General features: G+C 39.1%; 1 protein-coding gene across 1 annotated transcript in view; it reads left to right on the plus strand.

Annotated features, from left to right (window-relative positions):
* Positions 1-19,577, plus strand: part of DNAH7 (dynein axonemal heavy chain 7) — a 243,777-nt gene that overhangs the window by 200,472 nt on the left and 23,728 nt on the right. The window contains exons 54-57 of the mRNA XM_060105782.1: positions 5,081-5,257; positions 5,988-6,149; positions 8,559-8,759; positions 14,002-14,163. Of these exons, the coding sequence (XP_059961765.1) occupies positions 5,081-5,257; positions 5,988-6,149; positions 8,559-8,759; positions 14,002-14,163 (702 nt within the window). The remainder of the gene's footprint in view (positions 1-5,080; positions 5,258-5,987; positions 6,150-8,558; positions 8,760-14,001; positions 14,164-19,577) is intronic.

Raw genomic sequence — 19,577 nt, forward strand, 5'->3', positions numbered from 1 at the left:
AATTTAAGTTGCTAAGGAATATAATATAATACTTCCATTCTAACAACAGAAAAAGCCGAGCTTAGATGGTGAAAGCAGTGTATTTTTTTTTAAAGTTTTTCTGCACATCAGTGATAATATAGGGTAGCGGCATTCTTTCCTCTGTAAGCCATGGTCTGTTCGATGAACACATGTCATTCTTACTTGACTTGGCAGTGTGGCCTTAGCCAGGACCAAAGTATCCTTTAGGCACAGGGCCTAGGGCCCATGATACTCCTAGGGGTTCATGAAAATGTTTTAATTTCTTTTAAAATAAGAAAATAAATCAGTCTGTATTAGATTTGTAATTATACCAAAAGAGTTGTAAAATACAATTTTTTATATTTATTTATGGAAGAAGGGACCCACGAAGTGCCAAGAGCCCCTGAACATCATAATGCTTCCCAGCTCTTAGATGCTGGAAGTACCTCCCATTGTTGAGGATCATTATTAAACTGATGAAACATCTCCCCCTTGGTGGCCCTTTTAAAAATGAATTTTCACTGGAACTTTAGCATTAAGTGTCAGAAGTTTTCACTTCAACTATTAAATATGGAAGAATATGAAATGCTTCAAACTCTTGCCAAATACAGCTTCTTCCTTTAAAACCTTTTATTAAAATTTTCAAAGGTTTTTACTTTGTTTTCTAAGCTAAAGACTGTTCTGCTAAATGACTCTGCATGTACCATTGACCTTCTCCCCTCAATATTTGATAAACAAAGAAGTTTCTGTTCATGTTTTATATTGTTTAATTAGAAGTGATTAATGAGCCATTTCCTAATTGCAGCAGTTTCATCTATAAATATCTTTTCCCCAGTTTGTTTTTTAAAATTGGACATTTTAATCTGAAAATATGTTGAGCTACCAAACAGATCCAATATTACTTTCCATAGTCACTCTCTTTTTAAAGTGTATTTGAGGGAGCTGGGGAATTAGATATTCAAGCTGAGGAATTTTTGTTTGTATCTTTTTGTTTGTTTTTAAATCAATTGAGGTTAAACTTAAGGTTTCATACTTCTCTTGCCTACTCTGCACAATACTTCAGCACCTTGTCTTATAACTTTTTCTTATATGTTTCCATATCTCCTCTAGAGTTGTTTTTGGATTGGTGGATGAGTGTAGACCTTAACGCTACTCACCAGTATTTCTGCTTCTCCTCTCCTGAGTACACTCGAGGTGGGGGCATTGTGGCCATAAACCTTGCTTTGGCCAGTAAAATGTGAGCAGAAGTGTTAGGGCAGAAGCATCTCACTACCAGTGTGAGATTCTCCAGGGCACTCCCCCCTGCCACCAAAACTGTGGAATCACATGTGGATATTTAAGTGCCATAAACAGGCTGCAGTGCTGAGCCAGCAAAGGGAGAGTTTGTTGCCTGGACACCCAGATGACTTTGCTGGGACAAGAAATAAGCTTTGGTTGTGTTAAACCACTGAGATCTGGAAATCGTTTGCTACTACAGCATAATTCAATTTATCCTAAGTGATTAACTAGTTACCATTATCTATATTATCACACCCATAATCCTTAATATAGAAATAACTATTAGCATGCTCTTATATCACTAGCAACCTCAAACCCTTCAATCTTGCTGTTGCCAGGTACTTTCATTTCTAGTGGTAAATCGTTGACGTTAGAATCTACGTATTAAAATTAATATATGACTATTATGCTTTTAAAAGAATGACTTTCCAAAGCAAAATGGTATTAGCATGCCAGAGAAAGGAACAGTGCTATATGAGGCTAATAGTTGGGCTAGTACTACATAGATTTTATTTCTTTTCCACCTCTAAGTCATGAGATATACATCTCCCCTAGGAAAACCAGCAATTGTTTGATCTCTAGTTTACAGTATATGTTATTTGTCAGCACAATTTTTTCTGTCTACTTTCTACTGATGTCCCTTCAAAACCAACTCCATCCCATGGTAAGAAGCCACAGATGCCAGGTTATCTAATGCTCTAGTTTGGAAAAATGTAAAAGATGCTCACTGAGTCACCAGTAGGAGAAATGAGACGGGTTTGCACCTTCCATAGAATTTAATAGTTTATAGTGTTTTATTGACAAAAGCATATCAGATGGATAAATACTGAGGTGTGGAATGTTTTGAGCCCATTTACAAAATGAAGAGCTTCTGGTCACAGTTCTCTCCTTCTGGACAGTAAACAAAAAGCAAATTAATCAGCTTTCAATAAGAAACTTGTCAAATATAAGTTAATATGTTTCTCTGACCTCAGATAAATCCTATAGGAACTTGCAGGACACAGAAGAACATACATAGGTGACCACAAACTTCTTTTCTGCCTTTGGGAAGATGGCTGCCTAAATTAGTCTATAATTTTTGTTACTGACAGATTTCATTTTATAAACCTGATGCTGGCATAATCAGATTGCAGAAGCAAACCCAATTCCATCGCCTTCCAAACTGAATAGCTTGCACAGCTTCATTTACTTCAGGAGTTACTGTTCAGTCTTGGGAGCAAGCAGGTCTAATTCAGTTTTAACATTAAAAATGAGACAGTGAAACTTGTGCTCACCCTCACGCAGGCACCCCTAACTGGGTTCTCTGGCGCTAATATAAGAATCAGTTTCCACCAGCCATGTTTGCATGAGCGCAGTGGACGCTGCCAGCCTGAAACACTCACAGAAGAGGGGCCGTTTAGAACTCAAACTTCCTAAAAGTAAAACCACGCACTTAAAAGCCATGTGCTTTCGTTGTTTGTAAAATTATAATTTAGTGAAGAAGTTAGCCTTGAGAGGAGAGAGGTTATTAAAAAAACATTTTGTTTTCCTTTGTTAATTGTTGTTGTTTTTAATCTAGAAAAGACAGCCACAGGAAAAGAAAAATAGGGAAAAGGACAAGGACAAGGCCTGAGACAGGCAGTTAGGATATTTTTAGTTTTCTGCCATAAACTTGATATCTGTGCCCATTCAAAATATCTGAAACATGAAATAACTTATCAAGAAATGAAACTTGATGTATAGATGAATTTATTATTCTGTAATTTTTGTTTAAAATTTCCATAATTAGAATCCCACATTCACAAGAGAGCATCCTAATTTATTCATTCATTTGTTCAGTAGATATTTATTGCACAGGAACAATATATGAGTAATCTTGTTAGGTAGATCCATGCCAACGTGGCACTTATACATGTGTTATTACCTTTCTATACCTTTCCATAGTTTTTAATTATTTTTTAATGAGATACAGTTGATTTACAATATTGTGTTAATTTCTGGTGTACAGCAAAGTGATTCAGTTATATATATATATATATATATGCATATATGTATTCTTTTTCAGATTCTTTTCCATTATGGTTTATTACAGGGTATTCAATGTAGTTCCCTGTGCTATACAGTAGGACTGTGTTGTTTATTTTTTATATAGTAGTGTGTATCTGCTAATCCCAAACTCTTAATTTATCCCTCCCCCACCTCCTTTCCCCTTTGGTAACCATAAGGTTGTTTTGTGTGTCTGTGAGTCTGTTTCATAGATAGGTTCATTTGTGTCACATTTTAGATTCCACATATAAGTGACATCATATGGTATTTGTCTTTCTCTTTCTGACTTACTTCACTTAGTATGACAATCTCTGGGTCCATCCATGTTGCTGCAGATGGCATTATTTCATTCTTTTTTATGGCTGAATAGTATTTCATTGTGTATATATGCCACATCTTCTTAATCCCCTCATCTGTCCATGGACATTTAGGTTGGTACCCCATCTTGGCTATTTATACCTTTCCATATTTGAATGAATCTGTTGTGGAGGGATTAAAAATTTTAAGTACAGGTATTTCTTCCCTGTTTCTCAGCTCCAGACCCTCACACCCTCAGTCTGTCTCTCTTACTCTTTCTCTCTCTCTCTCTCCCCCTCCCTCCCTCCCTCCCTGTCTCTCTGTCTCTCTCTCTCTCACACACACATACACACACACACACACACACATCCATACCAGGACTGACACTGTTTTTAAAGTATTGTGACAAGTCAGTGAGTTTTACTTACAAACCTTGTGTGGATAGAGGTTCTGGAGAATGCACTGTTAAAATTTGGAAATGTTTGTAACTTTCTCCAGAGGAGACCACCTTTTTGAGATTCTTGGTATCTGCAGATTGCTCCTGCAATTCGCCTTAAGTTCAGAAAAGTTGTGGGGTGGTAGAATTGCTGTCCTAATTTGGAGTGTTGTGTGTACACACAATTCCATCCTCGGATATAAGTAGGTGTCCAGTCAGAGAGGTTCTGAAGCTTTCAAAAACTTCTTTGTGCTCTTGTCACTTCATTACTTCTCTTCCTGGGATGTTTAGAAATTGGTTAAGCTAGATACAGGGATACTGGTTCATTAAACGTACCTTTATTACTTGCTTGGCTCACACCTAAGCCATCATCCAGAGATGAGTGGTGTAGACCCTTCATCAGAAAGAAGGAATGATGTACCTGAGGCTGTACATCAGCCATACTGCTTTCTACAAGTCTACTCCCACAGCAGTGCCTGAAAGGGACCCCCAAGCCCCAAAGTTCTGCTTTTTCTCAAGCATGCTCCCAGAAAATGCACGGGCCTATTATCAGAAAGTTTACACGACGTAGTTTTGCCTGTTTCTCGGGAGTATGGCTTCTCTTTCACAGTGCTTTTCCTTTTCTTTCTTTTTTCAGCTGTATCAATCTTTCTTTGTGGTATAGGATTGTATAAATCACGCTAGAATTTCTACTTCTGAGCTGTGGACTTTGGAACATAGTCAAGTTTTACTTAAAACTTAAGTAAAGAATTAAGGTTTTTTATATTCTTCATCTAGGATATGTTGAATACTCCCTAAAAGGAAGAAAAATGCCTTTGAATTCTGGTGTCACTAACCACCCACCTTTTATTAATTAAATAATGTATAGTTTCTTTCTACCTAAAAGGCAACTGTACAAAGTGATGCTTTTGACCTTTTACCGATGTTTATAAATACCAAAGCGAATGTAAGGTCCTTTGTTATAAAACACCTCTGAATGTGAAGTTTTTAAGGCTTTAGGCAGATTTTGAATATTCCTTCAAACATATTCTTGTCCCTTTCTAGATTATTCCAATGCTGCAAGAATTTATAAGCAACAGATTGGGACGTGCATTCATTGAACCACCCCCGTTTGATCTATCCAAGGCATTTGCGGATAGTAACTGCTGCACACCACTGATTTTCGTACTCTCTCCTGGAGCAGATCCCATGGCTGCCCTTCTAAAATTTGCTGATGACCAGGTACCTTAAACGTCTATTTTTTTTTTTCCTGCTGACCTGCTTGTGTCAGTAACCCATGGACATTCAGACAGGGCCTTCTCTTATACTGCTCCCATAACTCAAGGCCTCTTCCAAAGTGGCGTTCAGGTGGTAACTGCCCTAGAAATAGACCAGGAGGTCACAGACACCATATCTGGAAGCTGTAGATGAATCAGGATATAGGAGAAATGAATTCTAGACAGACATTCCCACAGAGTTCCTTAAATAAACTTGAATAGAAATTAGGGGCTAATGGGTTTTTTTCCTCTGAACTTTATGCAGTAACCAAATTAGTTAAGATGTAATTATTCAGAGATCTGGAGGAAACTGGGGCAAGTTCATCTGTCTATTCATAGTTTTCTTTTCAGCTTTGAATTTTAGGAGTTGCTGCTTGATAGCCAGACTCTTTCATCTCCTTCTCATATTAAGTCTTCTTAATTTTTTCCTGTCCCTTATCTCAACAGTCAAAGACTCTACAGAATTTTTCATTTATTACCATGACTGTTTCCTTCATGAACTGACTTGCTTTTTGTCTGTTTATTGGCTTCTTAATCAGTAAGAGGTTTCTAGTGCTGTATGTGCCCAAGAACCTTTGAGGGATGCTGCATGATTAAATTTTAATATATTTAATATTAACATTTCCTGTGTTGATAATATTGATTCTTCTTTAAAATGTGATTTAAAATAACATCTTCACTATTCTTGTACACAGGGATATGGAGGATCAAAACTTAGGTCTTTATCTCTTGGTCAAGGCCAAGGGCCCATAGCTATGAAGATGTTAGAAAAAGCTGTCAAAGAAGGAACATGGGTTGTTCTTCAGAATTGTCACCTTGCCACCTCTTGGATGCCAACCCTCGAGAAAGTTTGCGAGGTAAAAATGCAAGCTTTTTTTTTTTTTTTCCCCCTGTACGTGGGCCTCTCACTGTTGTGGCCTCTCCCGTTGCGGAGCACAGGCACCGGATGCACAGGCTCCGGATGCGCAGGCTCAGCGGCCATGGCTCACGGGCCCAGCCACTCCGCAGCATGTGGGATCTTCCCGGACTGGGGCACGAACCCGCATCCCCTGCATCGGCAGGCAGACTCTCAACCACTGCACCACCAGGGAAGCCCCTGCAAGCTTATTTTTATGAGATCATAGTCCCCCAATATAATTAGTGATGTACATGCCATCTAAGTAACTCCATTCCTGTCCTGTAATTTGAGGGTTGCAGGATAGTGGCTGGCATGGCTGGGTTACAGGGGAGATGGGCTTACATTGGGAACTAGAAGACCATGGCCAGGCCTTGCCGAATCTCTCCTACTAGAGGCAAGGGGTCATCCTGTGGGTCAGAAATATCCTTAATCAGAGGAGCAGCCTCAAAGATAGGAATAAACCACAGGGTAGACAGAAACCAATTTACTTTTTACAGCAGTGGACCAAAAACAACAAAGAAAGCTTTGCAGGGGGAAATTAGTGTGGCCCCTCTAAACCAAAAGGCTTCAGGATGTAACTTTTCTTTAATTATACTTCTCACCCACTTAACTAGTGACCCTGCCACAGAGGATGAATCTGAAACCCAAAGAGCACTCCTCCCACCCTCCTTGCAGTGGGTCACGGTACTTCCCTATTTTTGTGGGCAGAAATTCCAGGAAGAAAATCCCATGTAGCTCAACTGAATAAACAGAAAACCTGGCAATGGATTTCAGCAAACAAAGAGAAGAATGTGTCCACGTAATTACCCGTGACTCTAGCCCTCTCTTCAGAGTCCCTCGAGCTACTAAATTGGTATAACTTGCACTATCCAGACATCCACCTGACACTTTAAGGAATGTACTATACTTTCCTCTATGCCACTTGTCACCATTTTGTTTTGTCTGTATCTCCCACTAAAATGTAAGTGCTGTTTTATTCTCCGGTTTACCTCTAGCACCTTGAATAGTGCCTGGCTCATGGGACATAGTCAACAAATATTTCCTGAGCTGGTGAATGAATAAAGCCTTTCAATGGCTTCCCACTGCATGAAGACAAAGTTCATGCCCCCACCCCACCCATGGCTTCTTCTTTTGACTTTCGCCTGCCTCTCAGGTTTCGTCTCAGGCCACTTCCCATCTTGACTTCTGTGCTCTAGCCATTTGACCTTCTTTCACTTTCATTGGGAGGGCACACTTTCTCAAGAATGTATGCTTCCACGATAGATGTTATTTCTATCTGCAAAACTATTCTTTAATATTTTTTGCCTTACTAACATCTTCTCAAGCTTCAGGCCTTATATTAGAGACTTTGTATTTGTGCCTGTTTTCTCATGGTTCCTCTGTCTCTAGGCTGTTCTCATGACCTGTTGAATTGTATCCTATACCGATTAGAGAGTCATCCAAGAGGGAAGAGCTGTCCCCAGTGGATGGTGAACTTGGCCCAAAGTCCCATGAGTTATGCTACCTAAGTCACTGGGCAAAGGGCAGCTAGTAGGAGGAAAAATGGTACCTTCACCATTTATTAAAAAATGTAGGTGCCTTAGCATCCTTCCAATTCCCCTACCCACCCTTTCACCAGTTGAGTGCTCAAAAATTATTTTACTGATAAAGATTTGTAATTTAAAAAACATAGATACCACTGACATGGACAATTGGAGGAGTTAGCAGTAGGGAGTGGGGCAGAACAGGAGAGAGGGAGAGACCCATGATAATTATTCCAAGGCCCAGTATAGCCTTCATGACAGTCATAGATGAGCGTTCTGTCATCCTCCGCGGTGCAGGCCTGACTATCCCCGTAAACAAGTAGCGCTAACAGTGATGTGGTTTAATGCTTCAGGATACACCAGTTCTTCTTTCCTTTCAAAATGCTCTTTTTTTTTTTTTATCCCTACTTGGTTTAATATTGATTTATCTGAGTGTGTTGCTTATTCTCACAACCTGGCTACAGCAAGAAGGCATCACTCTTAATCTGGCTCTGGGGCAGAGAAGTGTTTCTATAAATATTTCAGCAACATCAGTGAAGATACGAGACTTTTTGGAATGTCTTATTTTTTATCGTGGCCAAATCTGAATTATGTAATGCCTTTGTAAACTTTACAGTCATGTGATTTAATTGTTAACAGGGAAAGGGACAGCAATTCTGGGCCTTCCCAATGAAGTATGTTGCTTCCCTGGCAGAATCAGTTTTTAAGGCCTTTGCCTTAAACTGCAGCAATAAGCCCTATTTTGTAAAGATGCTTCCTCCCACTTCCAGCCCATCCCATGCACACATGATTGAGATTTTCCTTGCATTTTATGACCCTTTTGGATCTGGTTTCTTTTGTTGCAGGAGTTAAGTGCAGAAACAACACATCCAGATTTCCGAATTTGGCTGACAAGTTATCCATCTCCAAATTTCCCTGTGTCTGTACTGCAGAATGGAGTGAAAATGACCAATGAAGCACCGAAAGGTTTACGGGCTAATATCATTCGATCATACCTCATGGACCCAATCTCTGACCCTGAGTTCTTTGGCAGCTGCAAAAAGCATGTTAGTAATGGCTGAGTCTTGCTACCTCTGCCCCATAAAGCAATTCAAGTGGCCCCAGTGATCCTGGATGTGTGTGCTGAGTAAAACTGCAAATTAAATAGGCCTCCTGCACTGTTGGTTTTGATTACTGATTATTGACTGTACTGAAGTCAATTTTATTAATATTTTATTTTATTTTACCACCAGCCTCATTCCTGCTCAGCTGAGATCTAGCGGAGTGTCATTAATTATGCAGCTTTCTATTTAGAAAGTCAGCCGTAAGCCATTCCCAGTACAAATCTGCAAGGTTGGAGAATCTTGTTTCAGGATATTAACTGAGCCCTTTGCTATTTGGAGCCATATCTTTAAATTAACACTAAAAATATTTCCTCCATATAACTGTAATGAGAGCCAAAAGGATTTTACTCCCTGGTTGATGGGCTCATAAGGGTCTTTTTGTTTAGCGTCACCAGGCAAGCAGGGAAGCCACCCACTGCTCTCATGATTAGAATTCTGTGTGTGAATGTCTGTGACCTAAAATTGTTTCTCAGTGTTTTGCCATAATTAAAAATGGAAGAGTTTCTTTTTAAGAGGGGTTATGAACCTTGGTAAGTTTTTGCCATTGAAAAGCTCACACTCTTGATGTTGGGATATGTTTTAAGTACACATCAAAAGAAAGTATTAAGAATAAAGAAGTACTTTCATTAAACAAAAGTCTGGGGTACTAAAAAAAAGGGGGGGACCTGTATTTAAGATTAAGTCCAACCTTATCTTAAGCATCCAAGACCTGCTGTATAACAAACTTTTGCATGATTTGGCCCAGAGAGAGCAGGTTACTCCCAGGTAGGTGGTGAGGGCATTTCTGCACCTGATGGCTGGAGAGAAGCCCTTTTGCAAAAATTTACTCCCTTTCTTCCAGATCCAGAGGGCTTTCCAGCAGTAATCACACAGATTGGAAATCCAGGCGTTTATGAACCAAAATCCAAACCCAAACCAAAATCTCAAATGCCAAAGCAGTACACCATAATCCTTTGGTTTTAACTTTTTATTTGGAAATAATCTTAAACTCACAGAAAAGTTGCAAATATAAAAGTAGTACAAAGAACAGCCCTATGCCCTTTACTTATATTTGTCTCCTGTTAAGATGACCAACTGCAGGTAAATTAGATATGTCACTGCCCTTTATTCCTAGATAAGTCCTTCAGTGTATATTTCTTAAGAATAGAGATATTATCTTATCCCATTACAGTTATTATTTTAGTAAATTTAGCAAGTATACACTATTGTATCTAATCTACCCAAATTTGTGTTTGTGTCCCAAATTTGTCAATTGATGCAGTGATGTCCTTTGGAGCATTTTCCCTGTTCACCATGGGATGGGTCCAGGGTTAGTATCACATTTAGTCACCATGCCTCTTTGCCTCCTTTAATCTGGACCATTGCCTCAGCCTTTCTTTGTCTTTGATGGCACTGACATTCCTGAAGAATTCATCCCCCCCCCCACGTTGTTTTTAATAGAACATTTCTCACTTTGGGCTTGCTTGATATTTCCTCGAGATTAGGTTCAAGTTATGCGTTCTGAGCCACAATACGACATGGGTGAAGTCATGTCCTCAGGTATCATACTGGGAGGCGCACGGTGCCCATTTATCCCTCACTGATGTTACTAATTTTGATCCCCCCAGACGAAGTGTGGTCTGATTTCTTCACTGTATAATAACTGCTTTGCCCCTTGCAACTAATAATCAGTCTGTGAGGAGACATTTTGGACCATGCAAATAGCCTGTTCCTCATCAAAATCTACCTGGGACACAGATTTAGTAGCCAGTGATGATTCTTGCTTGACCCACTTATTTCCACTGGTGATTCCAACTCCAGCACTCCCTCCACATTTGACACTTGACATGCTATTGTCAGCAGCAGCCCTCCCTTCTATTCCATTTATTTATCTTTTATTGGTGTGGACTCATGAATTCCTTGCATTTTTTCCAATGGTTTATAATTCATTACTATTCTTAAGTATTTTGCTCAAGTTGTCCCAGAATTGGTCAGTGGGAGCTCCTTTTGTACTTGTTATAGGTCCCATTATTATTATTATTATTATTATTCCTCTTTCTGGCAAATGCTGGTCCAGGCTTATCTGTATCCCAGTCCTGGAACCAGCCATTTTTCTGAAGAGCCCTGTTTCCTGTTTCATGGGGAATGGTATTAGAGACCAAGATTTTGGTGCCAAACAAGTAACATTTATTATCTGTGGTTCGGGTCTTTTAAAGAGGACTTGGAAATATATACATGTACTCACAAATACATATATGCAAATCTGTATACACACATATAGTATGTACAAACAAGTCCATGCACACACCTCATATACATGTTTTAGAAGTAATGAGTTCCTAGCAATACCTTCAATTTCAGTCCCTCTACCCAGGGTTCTTTCCTGCTTTTCCTCATTCCATATTTGCACATCATCAACACATTTTACTAATTTGCTCAATTCTCTAATATATCGAGAAGAGTTGCAGAATTAGCACAGCATGTTTAACTTTGCTTCTCCCACCTTTGTGGTCAAACTTATGCTACTTTCCTCTTGTCTCACACTCTCCCTTTCTATTTTATTCCATGGGGGAAACTTTCCCCCCTGCCCTTGGATAAAACTTTGGGCAGTCTCATGGCTTTCCTGGTTAGTGTCAGGTAATAAAATGACCTATAGTCATTTTAAACTGCAAAGCCAGTCTTGATTCAGAAATCAGAAAGTGCAACACAATATATTAACCAATATTTTAACTTTTATTCAAAACATAGGTTTCAACTCTCTAGCACTTCGCCTCGGGCCTGTAGTTGGTGGGCTTCCTGCCACTAGGGAACGAGAATGGAGTTGTCATCTTTCCTTTTTTTTAATTGAAGTATAGTTCATTTATAATACTGTGTTAGTTTTAGGTATACAGCAAAGTGATTAAGTTATTTTTTTTTGTAGTCCATTGTAGGGTATTACAAGATAATGAATGTAATTCCTTGTGCTATATAGTAAATCCTCACTGCTTATCTATTTTATGTTTAATAGTTTGTATCTGTTAATCCCACACTCCTAATTTGTCCCTTCCTCCCTCTCCCTTTTGGTAGCCATTAGTTTGTTTTCTATGTCTGTGAGTCTGTTTCTGTTTTGTATATAGATTCATTTGTTTTATTTTTTTTTGATTCCACATGTAAGTGATATCATGTAGTATTTGTCTTTCTCTGTCTAACTTATTTCACTAAGTAGAATATTCTCTAGGTCCATCCATGTTGCTGCAAATGGCAATATTTCATCCTTTTTTATGGCTGAGTAATATTTCATTGTATATATACACCATATCTTCTTAAACCAATCATATGTTGATGGATGCTTGGGTTGTTTCCATGTCTTGGCTATTGTAACTAGGGCTGCTGTGAACATTGGGGTGCATGTATATTTTTGAATTAGAATTTTCATTTTCTTCTGGATATATACCCAGGAAGTAGAATTGCTGGATCATATGATAACTCTAGTTTTAGTTTTTTAAGGAACCTCTATACTGTTTTCTGTAGTGGCTGCAACTATTTACATCTCCACCAACAGTGTACAAGGGTTCCCTTTTCTTCACACCCTCTCCAGCATTTGTTATTTGTTGTCTTTTTGATGATAGCCAATCTGAATGGTGTGAGGTGATAACAGCTCATTGTGGTTCTGATTTGCATTTCTCTAATAATTAAGGATGTTGAGCATCTTTTCATGTGTTGTTGGGCCACCTTTCTTTTTTTTTTCTTTTTTCTTTTTTTTTCGCGGTACGCAGGCCTCTCACTGCTGTGGCCTCTCCCGTTGCGGAGCACAGGCTCCGGACGCGCAGGCTCAGCGACCATGGCTCACAGGCCCAGCCGCCCCGCGGCATGTGGGATCTTCCCGGGCTGGGGCACGAACCCGTGTCCCCTGCATCGGCAGGCGGACTCTCAACCACTGCGCCACCAGGGAAGCCCCACCTTTCTTTTTGTAACTCCTCCTGCACATGATAGCTGCTGATACTGAGTGCTCAGTTCAGGGCGTGTGCAGGGGTGAGTCAGGAGGAGCAGAGGTTCCTCTTCTGGGCTGCTATTGCCTCGAGCTCTTTGGACTTGGTGGGGATTTAAAGCTGACTTTTTTGCCTCGTGAGGTATCTCATGGGTTCTCCTTCGGCTCCCGTGCTGGACTTCTCTGTGACCCCATCACCTTTGTCAGTGCCTCCCCTTCAGCTGGCTGTTCCTGATTCCCCTCAGCTTTTGGTTCTCCAGGCTTCGTTTCATACAGGCTCTTACTGTTGGGGTTCCTTACTCTGTGACACAAGTCCTCTTGAATAGGAAACCATTAAAATGACCACTGGCTGACATTCCTAGTCCAGCTCCCTGTCTGCTCCTTGGGATTCACACCAGATTGGCCCACCATCTGAGGGAAGGCTACTGATTTCCCTCCCATAGTCCACGACCCTAGGCCATAGACTGCTCTACTCTTCCAGGCATGAGTTTTGCACTGTCCCGCTCCATCCCAGCTTCAGGGCATGTGTATCAACCCTCCAAGGGGCCCCATTAGTTCCTTCTCAGTATCTTGGACCCCACACTCCCCTTTCCCTTGGAGGTGAGGACAAGGGGACTCCCAGCACAGCAGCTCTTCTCTCCAAGGAAACCTCTTCACAAATCCTCTCTCAAGCTCTATTTTGACCATTTTTATATCCTTCTTGTGGAGGGTACAAATGATTCATATATTGCATCGTACTTTCTGATTTCTTAATCAAGGCTGGCTTTGCAGTTGACAGTGACTATGGGACTTCTCTTACCTAAAAGCAACCAGAAAAGCCATGAGGCTGCCCAAAATTTCAACCAAAAAGTGCTTGTAGAGCTTCTTAATTGGTTTGAACTATCTCCTTTGAAATTTCTCCATGGTGATCTGGGACCAAACATTGGAATTCATACTCCTTGCCTCAGGATGCTTAAGTTGAAACCCCCCAAATCCTCTAAGGTAATGTTAAATTAGACAGGCTTACTATACTTTCCAAAAACCTGGTGTACATAGAAGCTATGTGTGTCAACTGAACATGTATACAAATAGGCATAGCCTAAATAGCTGGTAGAAACAGTTAATTCTGTTTTAGTTTTACTTTGACATGGGTATATTGATAAGCAAAAGGAATTAATTACTTTCATTTTAAAATATGATAAGCATAATGCAATATTAGGGGAAGAAATAATGATGTTACACCATTTCTTCTCATTACAGGAGGAATTCAAGAAATTACTATATGGTCTCTGTTTCTTTCATGCTTTGGTACAAGAGAGACGGAAGTTTGGACCCCTGGGATGGAATATTCCTTATGAGTTCAACGAGACTGACCTAAGAATCAGCGTACAGCAACTCCACATGTTCCTGAACCAGTATGAGGTACCATAAAAGTCACAGCAAGGACATTACCTGTTGTGCTGTTTATCACGTTGTGTTTGTACAGTGAGCAGGGACTTCTGATTAATTTCTTTTTTTACAAAATGAATAAGAGGATAGTTCCCAAAAGCTTATTAAGTAGGACTTTATTATAACAGAATATTACAACTGCCATAGTAGTAGTTAGGATGTCAGTTTGTCTGTTAGGAACCTGTATTTTATCATTTATTTTGACACATAAACATCAACCAGTGTCCAAAATGAAAACAAACAAACAAACAAAAAACAGACTGATTGCCCTCTGTTCTGGAGCATGACTTTATTTTTAAGGAAATGTCACTGTAGTTTTATTCCAGAGTTTGGGCCGTTTGTCCCGATCAAACAAACTACTTAAGCCATTGGTGTTAACTTGAAGTATAGATTCTGGGAAGAAATCCCACAATGTAATGTCATCACATCAACCATATTTCATCCCCTGCAGTTCTCTCTCTCCCTCTCCCCACCCCTCTCTGCTTTCTCTCTCTCTCCCCATCGCTTGTGCGTGTGCACACACATGCATATACTCTCTCTCTCTCTCTCTCTCTCTCTCTCTCTCTCTCTCTCTCTCTCTCTCTCTTTGCTGCTTATCTATCAGATGGATTTTAACATGTTTGAACTTTTGAAGAACTGCTTGGTAAATCAGTGCAAGTGTCCTACAAGGATATGGAAATTTTTCGAAAGCAAATCTTCAAAATTTTGATAGAAATTTGTTCAAAATTAGTTGGAAATCTTTAAATCAATCAATGGAGTATCAAAAAAACCTTTGGTTTTTGAAACTTTTAGTGAATTGTGATTTTTTTTTTAAAAAAAAAGGCTTGCAAACAGGAAGTCATTGAATCCTCTCTCTATAAAAGCAAAGGAAAAAACAGAACAAAATAAATATTGAGAGCTCAAATGACATATCTAAACTTAGGTGAAGAACATTTGTCTGGTCTTCTGTGTTTCTTTGGACAAATTTGTATTCTGTACTAAAATGAAATAAGTTGAGAAGGCCTTTGATTTTGCAGCATTAAAATTTGGTGAAACGTTCAAAAGAAGCATAGATTTGATGAATTTCTTTCCTGTAATAATATTTATTTTAAAAAGATACTAAGAATGGAGGCAAAAGCTATAATGAAACAGTGCATGTGGAAGTATTTGAGCTAAAATAATCACACTTTTGAATATAAACAAAAAGAATGAGGAGCTCCTTTCATTAGCAATTTGTTCACGAACCTGTAGAATATATTCTAATTTAAAATATTATAGTATGTAGTGGAGTCAATTAAAAGTGTCAGCAATTTAAAATTTAATAACCATAAAATGAAACTTTGCCAAACATTATAGACAATTTTACTTTAAAAATTAAAAAACAGTGAGACCATATTGAAAAGTACATTCTTCAGGAAAATATCGGAGATGTTATTTGAGAGAGAGAGATGTCTAAGAAGTTAAAGTACATGAATATATACTAAGAAAAGTTATTCTGCTTAAACTCTTAATCATTATAAAATTTTTGCTTCAATTTCTTATTTTAAGTAATAATCTTATTTTAAAAGCAATGTTTGAATAAAACTACTTACAGGCCTGCCAATATAAAAATAGTTAATATATATATATATTACTCTAAAATTCCATAATACTAATTATCTTTAGTGCCCACGTTCACTCTCAAAGTGTTACAGTTTGGACAGTAGTTTATTTGGTCGCCCTAGCTTTTTAAAGATCTGAACACAAACAAGGAGGTAAGCAACTCGCTGGATGTGATTAAGGAAGGTTCCACAGAGGAGCAGTTGCCTGGGACTCAAACAATGAATAGAAGGTTTTCAGGTGGATGGTGTAAAGAAGCAGCAATAAAAAGGTTAAAAAAAGTACCAATAGGTGAAAAGATTTGGTTAAGTATAAGTGATTTGGAGCATCCTTGTATGCCATACTGATTTGGGATTATTATATTGTTATTGGTCTGCTTTTAGGAGAGTATTTGCATTTTAGAAAGACCACTCTAGCAACAGAGTGGAGAGCAGATTAGAGGGATTTAGATGACGCCAGTTTAAGATGATATGAGTTGAATTGTGTCGCCCCCCAAAAATGTGTTGAAGTTCTAATCCATGCTACCTCAGAATGTGAACTTATTTGGGAATGGAGTTGTTGCAGATATAATCAGTTAAACTAAGATGAGGTCATACTGGAGTAGGGTGGGTCCTTAATAGAACATGACTGGTATCATTATGAAAAGAGGGGAATTTTGGTAAAGGGAGAGGGAGAAGTCTGTTAATGTTAGTTTTGTGGTCTCAGTTGGTGGTCCTACCACCACTCATTAATCCAGACAGGGAATAGGTATCAGGAATTAATGGGTATATAATAGCAGGTGGGTTAGTGGAATGGGGGTGGGTGAGTGGATAAATAATTCAGTCTTGTACATTTGATACATCTGGGGTGTCTAGGTATAGATATCGATGGTATCTGGTAGGCTTTTGGCATATAGATATAAAGCCCAAGAGAAGAGAGTGAGCACAAATAGAGAATTGTGAATTGTTAATGTGTAAGGAGAAGCCTGAGAACACCTGAGATTTAAAAGGGAGGCCGCGTAGCGTAAAAACGAACTAAAGCCTGGGTGCTGGTGAGCACCCAATATCAACGGTAGGAGAGAGGACAGGAGAAATGGAAGATGCAGACCAAACAGCCAGAGAAAAAGGGGGAGTGAGCATGCTGAGTAAAAATGGAATATCAGGAACTGTCCATCCTGGCAAATGCTACAGAGAATCTTTTAATGACGTGTGGGACTGACTGAACTGGTTCCTTCTATTAAATGACAATTGAGCAGTACTTCCCGTTCCTCCAGCACAGTGATCACATAGCAAACTGCACAAAACTGCTACTCACGCATGACATATAACCCATCAAGAAATACAGAGATTCTTTGTGGAATGTGATTCACAGTTCCCTTTGATACTAAATCGAATGTAATCCTTCAGCAATCAAAATTTTGTTCTTTTTTATTGAAGTATAATTGACCTACAACATGATATTAGTCTCAAGTATACAACATGATTCAACATTTGTATTTACTGCAAAATGATCACCACAATACTTATAGTTATCTGTCACCATAGAGTTAAAAAAAATTGTTTTTCTTGTGATGAGAACTTTTAAGATTTACTTCCTTAGCAACTTTCAAATTTGCGCCACAGTATTATTGACCAATGTCACCATGCTGTACTTACATCCCCATGACTTATTTATTTTATAACTGGAAGTTTGTGCGTCTTAATCTCTTTTATCCATTTTGCCCTCCTGGAAACTCACCACCCCTCTGGCAACCATCAATCTGTTCTCTGTATCTATAAGTTTTGTTTTGTTTGTTCATTTGTTCTCTGTATCTATAAGTTTTGTTTTGTTTGTCCATTTGTTTTGTGTTTTTAGATTCCACATTTAAGTGAAATCATACAGTATTTGTCTTTGTCTGATTTATTTCACTTAGTATAATACCCTCAAGATCCATTCATGTTGTCACAAATGGCAAGGTTTCATTCTTTTTATGGCTGAATAGTATTCCATTGTGTATTCCACATATAGTCCACGTCTTTATCCATTCATCCATCAGTGGACACTTACATTGCTTCCATGTCTTAGCTATTGTAAATAATGCTGCAATGAACATAGGGATGTATATAGCCTTTCAAATTAGTGTTTTCATTTTCTTTGAATAAATACCCAGAAGTGGAATTGCTGGGTCATACGGTAGTTCTGTTTTTAATTTTTTCTTTTTGAGGAACCTCCATACTGTTTTCCATAATGGCTGCACCAATTTACAATCCCACCAACAGTACACAAGGGCTCCTTTTTCTCCACAGCCTCACCAACATATGTATTATTTCTTGTCTCTTTGATAATAGCCATTCTGACAGGTGTGAAGTGACATCCCATTGTAGTTTTGATTTGCATTTTCCTGGTGATTAATGATGTTGAGCATCCTTTCATGTGTCTATTGGCTGTCTGTATGTCTTCTTTGGAAAAATATCTATTCAGATCCTCTGCCCATTTTTTTAAATATAAATTTATTTTATCTATTTATTTTTGGCTGCATTGGGTCTTTGTTGCTGCACGCAGGCTTTCTCTAGTTGCGGCGAGTGGGGGCTACTCTTCGTTGCAGTGCACGGGCTTCTCATTGCAGTGGCTTCTCTTGTTGCAGAGCATGGGCTCTAGAGTGCAGGCTCAGTAGTTGTGGTACACGGGCTTAGTTGCTCCACGGCATGTGGGATCTTCCCGGACCAGGGCTCGAACCCGTGTCCCCTGCTTTGGCAGGCGGATTCTTAACCACTGCGCCACCAGGGAAGCCCCTCTTCCCATTTTTTAATCAGATTTTTTTGGTTTTGTTATTGAGTTGTATGAGTTCTTTATATATTTTAATTTAAAAAACGTAAATAAGAAAAAGTAAACTGTAACAGAAGAAAATACAAGTGGGTGTATATAATGTACTTGGCAAATGGGTAATTCCCTTTGGGAGGGTTGTGTGTGTGTGATTGTGTGTCAGTGAAAGGCTCACTCCTCACTCTCACCCTAAGTTCACCCCCAAAGCAGTCAATTTCACAGCTTAGGAAGGCCTGTCCAAACTTTTTCCTATGCACAAATAGTTATATATACACGTATATACAATACACACACACATTTTCCTCAAAAACATAATTACATCTGTATGTCATTTTCAGCATATCATTTTCAGCTTGCTTTTCTCACTTACATATGTTGTGGACAACTTCCAAGATAGATGCAGATCTTTGTTTTAATGGCTGCATACACAGCATTTCCCACTTTTGACTATCAGGATTTTATTTCCTTTTTATTTCTTACTAATAAGTAATGTTAAAGTGAATAACTTCATATATAACCTTGCATATAGTTGCCGACTTCTGCACTGTCTCCTGGCCTGTGGTCTCAACCCTCTTATAACAACAGAACAGAGAAGAAATCCCAGCAGCGAGCTGCTACTCTTTCTGAAACCTCAGCCGATGGACCTGGGTGCCTGGGAGAATACATTCCCCAGTTTGATTGGCCCTGGTTGTGATCAAGCTGCTGAGAGGAACAAGTTTACCCATCAGCTCTCATGGGAATGTTGGTAGGTTTAACCCTTTAAACATAAGTCAAACTCCTCCCCCTCCAGATCTCATCTTATGTCTGCCTCACAAAGCCCTCCCAGGGCCCAGCTCATGCTCATATACTATTTAATTCACACAGGAGTTTTCTTACTATATTTCAGTTTTATGAGGTGGGGACCTGTCAACAAGGCAAACCCAAGCAGTGCCTGCATCTGCAAACTCCCCTCAACACCGCTTCGTTGTTCTCCCTCCTGGTTCTGCTTGTTTCTCCACCACGTCTTGGTCACTGAGCTGTTCTCCTAA

Source organism: Mesoplodon densirostris, chromosome 8, assembly GCF_025265405.1.
Source record: "Mesoplodon densirostris isolate mMesDen1 chromosome 8, mMesDen1 primary haplotype, whole genome shotgun sequence".
Classification (NCBI taxonomy): Eukaryota; Metazoa; Chordata; class Mammalia; order Artiodactyla; family Ziphiidae; genus Mesoplodon; species Mesoplodon densirostris.